General features: G+C 38.7%; 1 protein-coding gene across 2 annotated transcripts in view; it reads left to right on the forward strand.

The window, feature by feature from the left end:
- kat2b (K(lysine) acetyltransferase 2B) overlaps positions 1 to 13956 on the forward strand; it is a 100222-nt gene that overhangs the window by 14277 nt on the left and 71989 nt on the right. For both annotated transcript variants that reach the window (XM_060824904.1, XM_060824903.1), the window contains exons 4-5: positions 2490 to 2579; positions 5736 to 5917. In XM_060824904.1, the coding sequence (XP_060680887.1) occupies positions 2490 to 2579; positions 5736 to 5917 (272 nt within the window). The remainder of the gene's footprint in view (positions 1 to 2489; positions 2580 to 5735; positions 5918 to 13956) is intronic.

The following is a 13956-nucleotide window of genomic DNA, read 5'->3' on the forward strand; positions in this document are numbered from 1 at the left end:
TCAGCTTTTAATTCCAGATTTATTAATTGAATTCAAATTTCACCATCTGCCATGGTTAGAATCTACCTGTGCCCCCAGAGCAAACTGCTAGTTAATTGACAATGCTACAATGCCGCCGCCTCCCCATATGGCATATGAATAGCAAGTAGTATTGTTATCTCTACCGTTTTGTTCTGGGTTTTTCTTAATCTGTACTTTCCATTTGTATATTTATAAAAAGATTTTAATTTCACTACAGTTTTTCTGGACGTAACTGTGAAGATTCAGATTGCTCTTATGTGATAAAACTTGTTGGTTATATTGAATATTTGTCTGTCAGGTATGATTCTCTGAAAATGAATCCTTTAAAATAGCAGCAAACCTTTTATTAACCAGTCCCTATGGGACCTGGAGTGTGCTGATTAATCAAATATTCCGGTTGATCAAGAGGTCCACATAACCAATGTAAAAATATGCACTCAGTACTAGAAATGTAATGCAGAGGGTATACACATCATTGTTATACTTTACTTACAGCATAAATCACTTAAATAATAATGCAACTTTGTCTTAAATAAAACTCACCAGCAAAGAGCCTTCTCATTTGCATCCTCAACTGACTGCTCAGACATCACAAACTTCCAATATTTTACATATAAGATTTGCTTGTTTATCAAGATTTTGGGTTCATAAGGTATCAGTTAAAATAAAGTTTGCCGAACTTCCTTGAAATGTTTATTTACTTTTAGAATTGTCTTGCCTCTTATGGCATCCTTATTTACCCCTGATGCTTTTACCTGTAGAGCTGGCCTATGTGCACATGACTATTACCATACTGTTTGCAAATGCATTATTGTCCTCTGGAACACTGCATACTGTCCCAATTGATGAACAAAACTGTATTAAAATTGAAATGCGTCTCTATGTTGCCTGTGAGGTGGTGCAGCTTGAATGAGCCAAGAGGATGTGATTGAGGTAGAAGTAATTGAGAGATAGAAATATGGAATTTGAAGTGGGGACAGGTAAGCATGCTTAGTTAGGAACAGGGAGCAAATACTGGTTCAAAGGTAGTATGGATAATGTTTACTTTTTTTCAAGAGACCCGGGTTCAATTCCTGCCTCAGGCGACTGACTGTGTGGAGTTTGCACGTTCTCCCCGTGTCTGCGTGGGTTTCCTCCGGGTGCTCCGGTTTCCTCCCACAATCCAAAGATTTGCAGGTCAGGTGAATTGGCCATGCTAAATTGCCTGTAGTGTTAGGTTAGGGCTGTGGGTAGGTAAGGGGTAAATGTAGGGGTATGGGTGGGTTACGCGTCAGTGTGGACTAGTTTGGCCGAAGGGCCTGTTTCCACACTGTAATCTAATCTAATCTAATCTAATCTAAACTAGTTTACATTGTAAATCAAAAAAAATGTTCCGTACGTCAAAAGGTTGTTTATTTTTCAAAAGTTGACTATGAATAATTCTCCTGCTCCTTGAATGTTGCCTGACCTGCCCTGCTTTTCCAGCAACACATTTTTCAGCTATGAATAATTAAGTTTGAATTGACATGTAAACAACCAAAAATGATGTTGATGCATTTTTGCCATAACATTAGAATTATATGTAGCATGTAATAACATTTCATTCCCTATATAAGATAGGGTGGCTAGTTTAAAAACATTTCTACTTCAGTTGCTACAAGCTGGATTTATAGCCAAACATGTTGTTAGTTTCACGTCGTGCCTGCTTTCTGCTGTACGGCCTGAGATCAAACCTAAGGATCTTCCTGTTTCAGTATGACTATAAATAGTGTAGTTATCAACTGAGCGATTAGATGTACCTAGAACTGTCCAGTTTTTGTAACCGTATGGAATTTGCAATTGTATAAGGCTCTGTGTTTAACATTGTTTGATATTTGCATCCAGTTAAAGTTCTGTCGTGTTTTTCAATTTATTTCCTTCCCATTTTTGCTGCACCCTGGCCTTTGATAACATTTTCCCAGAACATCTAACATTTGCTCTGACACTAAAGTACCCTCCTAAAGGGATATGATTTGGAGATGCTGGTGTTGGACTGGGGTATACAAAGTTAAAAATCACACAACACCAGGTTATAGTCCAACAGGTTTAATTGGAAGCACACTAGCTTTTGGAGTGCCGCTTCAAAAGCTAGTGTGCTTCCAATTAAACCTGTTGGACTATAAACTGGTGTTGTGTGATTTTTAACCTAAAGGGATAAACTGTCTTCATACCAATTCACAGCTGCAAATGTGTTGCTGGTCAAAGCACAGCAGGTTAGGCAGCATCTCAGGAATAGAGAATTCGACGTTTCGAGCATAAGCCCTAAGGGCTTATGCTCGAAACGTCGAATTCTCTATTCCTGAGATGCTGCCTAACCTGCTGTGCTTTGACCAGCAACACATTTGCAGCTGTGATCTCCAGCATCTGCAGACCTCATTTTTTACTTATTCATACCAATTCATGCTTCTTTTTCCTCTCTAGATTCACTTTATTTTTAATTACATTTACAGCTTTTGAGAAAATGTATTTTACAAATGGGGAATCCTGTGGTGGAAGGACCATTAGGAAGTCCACCTTTTGAGAAACCCAGCATTGAACAGGTAAAGTGAATAAATTTATCTCCAATCTTACATTGAGCTTTACAAATCCACTGATATTGATTCTGCATGGTTGAAGTGCAAAGCCAACATTCTTGTGCTATTCACAGCAGAAGGCCTGCAGCAATGGGCATTATTAAAAGTTTGGTTCTAAAACAACAATTTGCACAAAGAACTGTGGGATGGGAGAGACAATTTGTGCTGAGACTTTAAAATGTAATCTAAAAGTCTGTTGGATGTTTCTTTTGAACTTTTTGTTCTTTAAATGTGTTACCTTAAATTCTTCTGATGTTACCATTTGCTCCTCAATATTTAATTCATGCCTTATTCCTCGGCTGTATAAGCATGAGGGAGAAAATGGCATTGTGATAATGTCACTGTGCTAGTAGTCTAAAGGTAAAAGCTGATATTCTGGTCACAAATCCCAGCAAAACACCTGGTCGAATTTAAAGTCAATTAATAAATCTGTAATACAAAACTCCTTTCACAAGTGATGATCATGAAACTATCACCGCTTGTGTGGTCTAAAAACCCATTCAATGCTGTTTGGAAAAGGAAGTCTGTTTACTCAGTATGGCTAGGTACGCTAGACCCACAGTAATGTTTGACATTTAATTGCCCTCTGAAACAGCTCAGCAAGCCATTCATTTCAAGGACATGATGAGAATAGTGTGTTGGACTGGGGTGGACTAAGTTAACAATCACACAACACCAGGTTATAGTCCAACAGGTTTATTTGGAAGAACAAGCTTTCGGTGCACTGCTCCTTCATCAGGTGGTTGTGGAGTATAAGATCATAAGATGCAGAATTTATAGCAAAAGCTTACATTGCCATGCAACTGGAATGATATATTGAACAAACCTGGATTGTTGTTAAGTCTTTCTTCTTTTTGAATAGGTTGCAGGTTTTCATTAATATGTAAATCCCAGAACTACTTCTAAGTCACCTTCTTGTGATAACTTAAGGTATTATAACAAAAGGTGACATCTCAGCTCTGACAATGCATTAAAGGTGTGAGGTCAGAGTCTGTCTGTATCCCAATCTTGAGTCAGATTGGTTCTATTTCCAAAGTAGAATTTACAAAATATTACATGTATTGACTGCCTGCAGATTATGCATTTCAATGATGACTAAGGGAGGACAACAAACCCTGGCTTTGACAGTAATACCTACAATCAATTTTACAATTTTTAAAAGAGATGATAAGAAACATGTTAACATTGTCACATGTTTTTTGGAAGCTGTAAGAAATAAAATTCCTGAGCACAATGTTTCATCTGTCTCTGGGGCCAACAGGACAAGTAAGGAAGGTAATCATGTTACAGAGTAGATCAGAGTCGAAAAGTGGCAATGGAGTACAAAAATATGTCAGACCAGGAGTAGACTATTCATCCCTTGTTCTGTAATTTACTCTGATAAAGGATGAGTGTAGTCCAATTATATTGACATGCTGTGACTCCATTGCATACAATACCCTTGCGTAACAAAATCTATTTTTTCCATTTTCAAAATTTCAATTGATCTACAGTCTTTTGGTAGACAGTCTCAGATCGCGGATGTGCTGATGCTTATTGATCAGCTCCTATTTGTTTCAGGTGCTTAGTCACTGTGATTACATTTGGGAATAAGCGAATATATTTGTAAAGATGTTCCTCGGGAGATTATGTAGTGAAGAATTTGAATTAGAATGTAAAACACAAATGGCCCTAAAATGTGCACAAAATTGACTGTTTTATAAACGTAGGTTTATATTGTGTGTCTCAAATGGATCAACTGTCTGAGCAGAAGTGCGTACCCAGGAAGTTTAGTTTCTAAATTACATCAGTCTTCATTTTTGCTATATAAAAACTGAAAGATCTGCAGATGTTGTAAATCAAAAATGAAACCAGAAATTGCAGGAAAAGCTCAGGTCTGGTAGTATCTGTGAAGGGAAATCAGAGTTGACATTTTGGGTCCAGTGACCCTCCTCAGAACCGGATTGGAAACATTAACTCAGATTTCTCTTCTCAGATGTTGCCAGACCCACTGAGCTTTTCCAGCAATTTCTGTTTTTATTTCACTTTTTCTAACCTCCTTGCCCCTTTTACTTGGGGTGTCGCAGTGGCTCAGTGGTTAGCACTGCCTCACAGTGCCAGGGACCCAGGTTCAATTCCCATCTCTGGCGACTGTCTGTGTGGAGTGTGCACATTCTCCTCGTGTCTGCGTGGATTTCCTCTCACAATCCAAAGCTGTGCAGGTCAGGTGAATTGGCCGTGCTAAATTGCCCACAGTGTCAGGTGCATTAATCAGAGATCAATGTAGGGCAGGGGAATAGGTCTGGGTGGATTACCCTTTGGAGGGTCAGTGTGGACTTGTTGGGCCAAATGGCTTGTTTCCATACTGTAGGGGTTCTAATCTAATATGAGGTGGAGATTTGAAACTAAAAATTCAGATGAGAAATAAATTTTAATAATGTAGATAAATGAAATTTCTAGAGTTTTGTATTGCTATAGTTAGGAATCAGAAATTATTTATTGCAGAACTTTCTCTTGAGGCTTGCAATTATATTGATACTAGCATATAAACATTAGAGTACTTGTCTGAAACATTTCCTCTGCTGTTTTAGCAGAGGAATTAACCCATTTATTTTAAGCTGATTAATTCCTTCTCTAATGCAGAGGAGAGCTGATTTTCAGATGGATATGTTAATGTTTGTATAGTCATATTCCATAAGCAAATAGGTATTTAGTTTCTACAAGGTTGGGGAAGGACTGGATTTTCCACATTGTTTGCATTCTTCTTTCTGAATATAAAATAGTGAAGCTGTCCTTTTTTTTGGATTAGATTCCCAACAGTATGGGAACAGGCCATTTGGCCCAACAAGTCCACATCGACCCTCCAAACAGTAACCCAGCCAGACCCATTCCCCTACTCTATATTTACCCCTGACTAATGCACCTAACACTATGGGCAATTTAGTATGGCTAATTCACCTTTATTGTCCTTTCTTTGAGATCAGTTCCAGCACACAAACATTATGCTGTTCCCTAATGTGAATTTATGAGTTGACATGTCAGTTAAGGTGTAGCATTTGTTTCTACATGTTCTTGCATGCTATATGGAGCTGTGTGGGTTTATTTTTAATATGCACTTTACATTTGCTTTTCTTTCTAATTTAGGGAGTTAATAACTTTGTGCAGTACAAGTTTAGTCACCTTCCATCAAAAGAAAGGCAAACTATTTGTGAACTGTCCAAAATGTTTCTGAATCGAATCAACTACTGGCAGCTGGAAACTCCCTCACAACGGAGGCTTCGTTCACCAAATGATGATGGTGCTGGATACAAAGTTAATTATACAAGGTATTAGACAGGCCAATCACTGAGCATAAAACACCTGACTGAAGTGAGACTTGATGTCAACAATGCTCCAACTTTTAATTTCTTTAAACCTTTTGTGACCTTTTGTTGCATTTATTCTCTAGTTACAGCATTTGTATTGTATCATAAACTTTTTTTTTGAGTAAGATTTAGTAAGTGGGATAGTTTAGCGATGAGTCTGAGACTGTGGGTGAGGTCAAGGATTGCAGAAAGCCATGAGGGAATGAATTTATCTCATAAGAAGATGCATTTAAATTCAGTTCACTGAAGTTCCATAAGTTTAAGGGGGAAAACAGAATTAGCATTTTTCTCTCAATGATCTATTGTCAGCACAAAGGGACATTGGACTCAAAACGTTAACCCAGTTTTTTCCCTCTACAGATGTTGGAGTTCCTCCAGCACTTTGTTTTAGTTTCAGATTTACAGCATCTGCAGTTTTTTATTTTTGTTATCTACAGGTTTAATGGCATGCAGGAAGTGGAATTACTTGGACTAGACAAATTGAGCATGCTGTAATGTTAGAACTTATTGCTGTTGGGGTTTGGACATACCTCAGCTTTTTGATTGGCATAAAGGCTGGGTTATGGACTAGGCTAAGTTTAGTATACATGAGCAGATAACTATGCATCTGACCAACAGAGATTCCAAATTTTAGTTCATCTGTTCTTTGAAAACTAAAGGTAATAGGATGAAACATTTCCATGCATTGAAATTTCTCACTGGATTATTTACAAACATGCATTAACTAGATCACAATGAATGACCAGTAAGAATTACCACTCCCCCAGTATAAAGTTACTGTAGAGCGGGAATATCACGGTCATCATAATTAAAGAAATAATACTGTAGATGCTGGAAATTGTATTAAAAAAGAAAATGCTAGAGAAACTCAGCAGGTCTGGGAGCATCTGTGGAGATTAAAAAATGAGTCAACATTTCAAGACCAGTGGGACTCGTCTTCAGTTAACTTTGTAACTCTCTCCACAGATGCTCCCAGACCTGCTGAGTTTCTCCAGCACTTTCACTTTTCATCTTAGGTTCTTCAATTGGACTAAGACCTGTTTCTTAGTTGGCAATCATGTTGCTTTCATTCCAACAGAGTTCTTTGTCATAGAGTCATAGAGATGTACAGCACAGAAACAAACCCTTCAGTCCAACTCATCCATACCATCCAGATATCCTAAATTAATCTAGTTTCATTTGCCAGCATTTGGCCCATTTCCCTCTGAACCTTCCTATTCATAATATATATATACACTATATGTCATGATGCCTTTTACAAATTGTAATTGTATCAGCCTCCATCACTTGCTTTGGTAGTTCATTACATACATACACCACCCTCTGCATGGAAAAAGTTACCCTTTAGGTCCCTTTTAAATCTTTTTCCCCCCTCACCTTAAATCTATGCACTCTCATTTTGGTCTCCCCTACCCTTAGGAAAGACCTTGACTATTCACTCAATCCATGTCCCTCATGATTTTATGAACCTCTATAAGTTCGCCCCTAACCTCTGACTCTTTAGAGAAAATAGCCCCAGCCTATTCAGCCTCTCCCTATAGCTCAAATCCTCTAACCCACCTTAACTGAAGATGAAGGAAACTTGCAAGGATGCCTACTGTTATGACCAGTCCCTTGGCAAGTTTTCCCAATTAAGAATCGTTCCATAAGAGATTGCTCAAACTAATAAGCTCCTGGATGAAGTTTTCCTTTCTTTGTTTATCCATTCCCTTGCTTAATTCACAATAAGGTTGATTTAGAAAGGATCCCCTTCCCATGTGGATGTTTTTCACCCAGACAAAATTGATTTATGTTTTAAAAGGAGACAATTTAATCCGGGTTTCTTGAATTAAAACAGCCGAGTTTATTAGTTACGAAACATGAGAGGAAATTATAATGTACATAAGAACTAGGAGCAAGAGTAGCCCGTCAGGCCCTTAGAGCCTGCTCCGCCATTCAATAAGATCATGGCTGATCTTGTCGCGCACGCGTGCTCTCACTGTATCCCTTAATTCCTTTATTGTTCAAAAAAATCTACTTTAGCTTTAAAAACGTTTATGGAAGTAGCGTCAACTACTTCACTGGACAAGGAATTCCATGTCTGAGTGAAGAAATTCCTTCTCAATTCAGTCCTAAATCTGCTTCCTCTAATTTTGAGGCTATGTCCTCTTGTCCTAGCTTCACCTGCCAGTGGAAACATCTTCTCTACTTCTATCTTATCTATTCCCTTCATAATTGTATATGTTTCAATAAGATCCCCCTCAATCTTCTGAATTTTCATTAATTTAATCCCAATCTACTCAATGTCTCCTCATAAACCAGTCCCCTCAACTCTGGAAGCAATCTGGTGAAGCTTCTGTGCACCCCCTCCAGGGCCAGTACATCCTTTCTCAATTAAGGAGACCAAAACTGCACAGTATTCCAGATGTGGTCTCACCAGCATCTTGTACAGCTGCAACATAACCTCCCTGCTTATAAACCCAACCCCTTTAGTAATGAAGGACAAAATTGCATTTACCTTCCTAATTATTGTTGTATCCGCAGATCAACCTTCTGTGATTTATGCACAAGGACACCCAGGCCCCTCTGCACAGCAGCATGCTGCAACTTTTTACCATTCAAGTAATAATTCTTTTTACTATTACTCCTACCAAAATGTATAACTTCACATTTATTTACATTGTATTCCATCTGACAGCCCTTTGCCCACTCACACAATATATCTGTGTCTTTCTGCAAAGTTTCACAGTCCTCTTCACATTTTGTTCTGCCACTCATCTTAGTGTCATCGGCAAATCTTGCAACTGTACACTCCAAATCATTTATATAAATTGTAAAGAATTGCAGTCCCAACACTGATCCTGAGGCACACCACTAGTCACTTATTGCAAGCCAGAATAGCACTCATTTATCCCCACTCTTTGCTTCTTGTTAGTTAACCAATCCTCTATCCATGCCAGTACTTTACCTGTAATGCCACACATCCTTATCTTATGTAGCAGCCTCTTGTGCGGCACCTTGTCAAAGGCCTTTTAGAAATCTAGGTACACCATATCCACTGGGTCCCCATTGTTCAACTTGCTCATAATGGCATCTTAGAATTCCAAAAGATTCGTCAAGCATGAACCCATGCTGCGTTTGCCCAGCGGGACAATTTCTATTGAGATGCCTTGCTATTTCATCCTTGATAATAGACTCTAGCATCTTCCCTACTACAGAGATTAAGCAAACCGGTCTATAATTCTCCATCTTTTGTCTACCTCCCTTTTTAAACAGTGGCGTCACATTTGCTGTTTTCTAATCTGCTGGGACTGCACCAGAGTCCAGCAAATTTTGGAAAACTACCACCAGTGCCCCTGCTATTTTTCGCACCATCTCTTTTAGCATCCTGGAATGCATTCCATCATGGCCAGAAGACTTATCAATCCTTAGCTCCATTAGTGTGTCCAACACTACCTATTCCGTAATAATGATTGTTTCCAGGTCTGCATCTACCTTTGTCTCTTTGTCAATTACAGCCATGTGTTAGTGAAGACTGGTACAAATGTACCTGTTCAATGCCTAGGCCATTTCATCATATCCCATGACTAAACTCCCGTTCTCGTCCTCTAAAGGACCAATGTTTACTTTAGCCACTCTTTTTTTGTTTTATATATTTATGGAAATTTTTGCTCTGTCTTTATATTCTGTGCTAGTTTTTTTTCTTAAGTTCTATCTTACTTTATAGCTCTTTTTGTGGTTTTAAGTCGACCTTTAAAGTTTTCCTAATCTTCTAGATTAGTTTTTGGCCACTATGTATGCCTTCTCTTTCACTTTGATAGCCTGCCTTATTTCCTTAGACACTCATGGCAGACTATCCCTTTTCTTATAGTCCTTCCTTTTCACTGGAAAATACTTTTGCTGAGCATTTTGAAAAATTGCTTTGAAAGTCCTCCACTGCTTGTCAACTGTCCCACCATGAAATCTTTGTTTCCAGTCTACTTTAGCCAAGTATTCTATTCATTCTATTGTAGTCACCCTTATTCAAGCACAGGACCCTAGAATTGGATTTTATCTTCACACTCTCCATCTGTATTCTAAATTCAACCATCTGTGGTCACGCCTTCCAAGAGGATCCCTGACTGAGGTCATTAGTTATTCCTGTCTCATTACACAGGACCAGATCGAGGATAGCTTGCTGCCTTGTTGGTTCCATTACATACTGTTCAAGAAAACTATCACGGATACACTCAACAAACCCCTCCTCAAGGCTACCCTGACAGAACTGGTTCAACCAATCTACATGCAAATTAAAATCCCCCGTGATAATTGGCATACCATTTTATAGGCATTAGCTAGTTCTTTATTTAGTGCCTGCCCCAATCTGAAATCCATCTAACCTACACTATTCCACGTATGTCCATATATTTGCCCAATACTGACTTGAATGCACTTAAAGTTGGTGAATCTACTACCGTTGCAGGCAAAGCATTCCACACCCTTACTACTCTCTGAGTAAAGAAACTACCTCTGACATCTGTCCTATATCTATCACCCCTCAAGTTAAAGCTATGCCCCCTTGTGCTCGCCGTCACCATACTTGGAAAAAGGCTCTCCCTGTCCACCCTATCTAACCGTCTGATTATCTTATATGTCTCTATTAAGTCACCTCTCAACCTTCTTCTCTCCAACGAAAACAGCCTCAAGTCCCTCAGCCTTTCCTCGTAAGACCTCCCCTTCTTGACAGTGTTTTCTGGCTTCCAGCAAAGGGGAGGGCGAGAGAGATGCCCTTTGATTTTTATTAGCAGCACATGGATAATGAGGAGTTTTCTGAGCCTTGATCCTCACAGCACTCACCTACACACTCTAGAAAAAACATACCATGATGAAACTGACTTTTCATACTTGTGCCTTCCCCATTCCAGACCATAAATATGTTTCACCTATATTCTCTTTTCTCCAATCATGTTCACAATCTAAAATATCTCAAGGGTTTACAGTTTGGTTTGGAACATATTTCACCCTTTATCCTTGTCTCTGAAGCTTTTTCAAACTATCGTGTGTGACTTTGCATATTAACTCTTGAGATTGAGGATAATCCACTCATTCCTTCAAAGCAGTCACTGAATTACATTGCTAAGAATTTGAATTTTCAGTTATTTTTCTGACTGTATATCCTTTTTTCAGATAAGCCACATATAGTAATTAAAATGTCCATTCATGATCCAAAATTACGATTGGTGGTAATGACACTGTTTCAAGGTTAAAGTTACCCTCTTTCGCCTAGCTAAAGACTTCTCAACATGAACAAGACTTCTCAACAAGACTTCTCAACAATAGTCCAAAGCAGAATACAGGTCACATAAGGGCTGTTTGAACTTCATTGCTTTTTTCAGGAAGTTCTTTTTAAAACCAAAACATCCAGACCTCCTTGTAGTTCCCTAACACACTCACATCTCCACTTTGCTATTAATCAAACACATGTTCGATCCCGGTCCCTTTACTATAGTGACTGTTTTGTGCCTCAATTTCATACTGACTTCCCGTAGTCATATCTGTAAATCACCTTTCAACTCTTGCAATAGCCATTTAACATGGCATTTCTCTTTAACTAGTTAGCATAGCTTTTTTAGTTTTGCAGCAGATCAAAGAATGTCACATTCATTAGGCATTCTGTCAGAAACATTCTGACATATGACAGAAATTCAAAATGGCAAATAATCAATTCAGGTCTTAAAATAAAATGTGTAGATGGTGGATGGTCCATATTTATTGTTCCCATTGAGGGTGCATGTTGAACACCATGATAAGACAGTAAGCAAATCAAAGGATGAAACACACTATTTAGAAACACAGAAAATAGGAGCAAGAGAGATCCATTCAGCCCATTGAGCCAACTCTGATATTCAGCGTGATCAGGACTAATCTTTATCTTAACACAGTACTCCTATTTGCTCCTCCTATTCTTTGACACTCTTAGCCACTAGAAATTTATCTTTTTCTTTCTTAAATATAATCCACAATTTCGCCTCCACAGCCTTCCAAGCTAGAGAATTCCACAAGTTCACTACCCCTATGAGTCAGGAAATGTCTCCTCATCTCAGTCTAAAAATGTGCCATGAATCCTGAGATCATAACCCCTTGTTCTGAACACGCAGGCATCTTGTCCATCTAAAGTCCAGGAAATACAAGCCCAGGGAGTAGTCTGGTCAACTTTCAATGCACTTCTTCAATGGCAAGTATGTCTTTTCTTAAAAGGCTAAAACTACAAACAATATTCCAGGTGTGGTCTCACCAAGACCCCTCTATAGCTGAAATAAAACTTCCTTACTCATTTACTAACACTTTTCTTTAGATTAGATTAGATTACTTACAGTGTGGAAACAGTTCCTTCGGCCCAACAAGTCTACACCGACTCTCCGAAGAGCAACCCACCCAGACCCATTCCCTCACATCCACCCCTTCACCTAACACTATGGGCAGTTTAGCATGGCCAATTCACCTAACCTGCACATTTTTGGACTATGGGAAGAAACCGGAGCACCTGGAGGATATCCACGCAGACATGAGGTGAATGTGCAAACTCCACACAGGCAGTTGCTTGAGACAGGAATTGAACCCAGGTCTCTGGCGCAGTGAGACAGTAGTGCTAACCACCAGCGAAAACCAACATTTCATTTGCCTTCCTAGTTGCTGCACCCATATGTTTGTTTTCAGTGACTGACTTAAAAGGAAAACCAGGTTCCTTTATACATCAACATTTCCCAAAATATCACCATTAAAATAATAGTGTATCATTCTATATTTCCTACTGAAGTTGATAATTTCATACTCGTCCATGTTATACTGTATCTGCCTTGCATTTGCCCACTGATTCAACTTGTCTAAATTGTCACAAAGCCTCTTTACATCTTCCATACCATTCTTAGTCTCATCTAGTTTCATGTCGTCAGTAAGCTTGGAAATATTACATTTGATTCTCTCATCCAAATTGTTGATATAAATTTTGAATAGCTAGTATTCATGTGTTGATCTCTGTTTTACCCCACTTGTCAAAGTCTTCCACTCCAAAAATAACCCATTCACTCCAACTCTCTGTTACCTATTCCAGTGGTTTACCAATAATGACATGTGCTTTGACTTTGTGCCTTAACTTCTTGTGAAACTTAGTTGATAATTAAAAGACACCACATTCTCCCATTCTCTTTCATCTAGTAGTTATGTCCTCAAAAAACTTCAGTAGTTTTGTCAAACATGATTTCTCATTCACAAATCCAAGTTCCCCGTAGATATTTTCTGAGTTTTTTCATGTCCTTTATAGTATATTCCGACATCCTTCCTACTTGATGTTAGGCTAACTGGTTTGTTGTTTCTGGTTTTCTCCTTCTCTCCTTTTAAAAATAGTGGAGTTAAATTTGCTACCTTTCAATCTGCTGGGACAAGAATAATGAGCCTTAAAATTATTTGGGCTGTTGGCCAAGTTGTATTTAATCTGAAGGTGCTTAAATTGAGGTTCAGATGATATGCTGCCATCTTTACTATCTCCCTGGAGACACAACTGTTCCATCAGACAAGAGGCATATAACCATTATTCCAATTTTTAGAAAGGGTGAGAGTGCAGATCTGGCCTCTTCACTTTGGTTATAGCTAAGATGCTCAAAGTTGTCATTAGGAATGCCCTCTATGAGCATTGAAACCATATTTGGATACCTGAAGAGCTTTCAGAAAAACAGATCACCCTTCTAGCAGGTTTGGTAACTTGGGATAAATTGATAGAACTTTCAGAAAGCCCTTCCTCTGGTGTCACTCAAGAGGATTCTCTATTGGCCATAGAATTTCACAATGAAGATTTAGAACAGGGGTGGGGGTCTGCGGCCTTCTGGGCCATTGTGTGTGGCCTTTTGAATGAATCCAAATTTTATAACATGCATGAAAAATGCTTTCTTGCTTTTCAATCACTTATTGCTGCGAACCTACATTCTCCTACTTAACCAAAATCAAGACGCCCTTAAGGTCACAAATGACGGATACCCATCTAGGGG

This window comes from Hemiscyllium ocellatum, chromosome 5 (genome assembly GCF_020745735.1).
Source record: "Hemiscyllium ocellatum isolate sHemOce1 chromosome 5, sHemOce1.pat.X.cur, whole genome shotgun sequence".
In the NCBI taxonomy this organism is placed as follows: Eukaryota; Metazoa; Chordata; class Chondrichthyes; order Orectolobiformes; family Hemiscylliidae; genus Hemiscyllium; species Hemiscyllium ocellatum.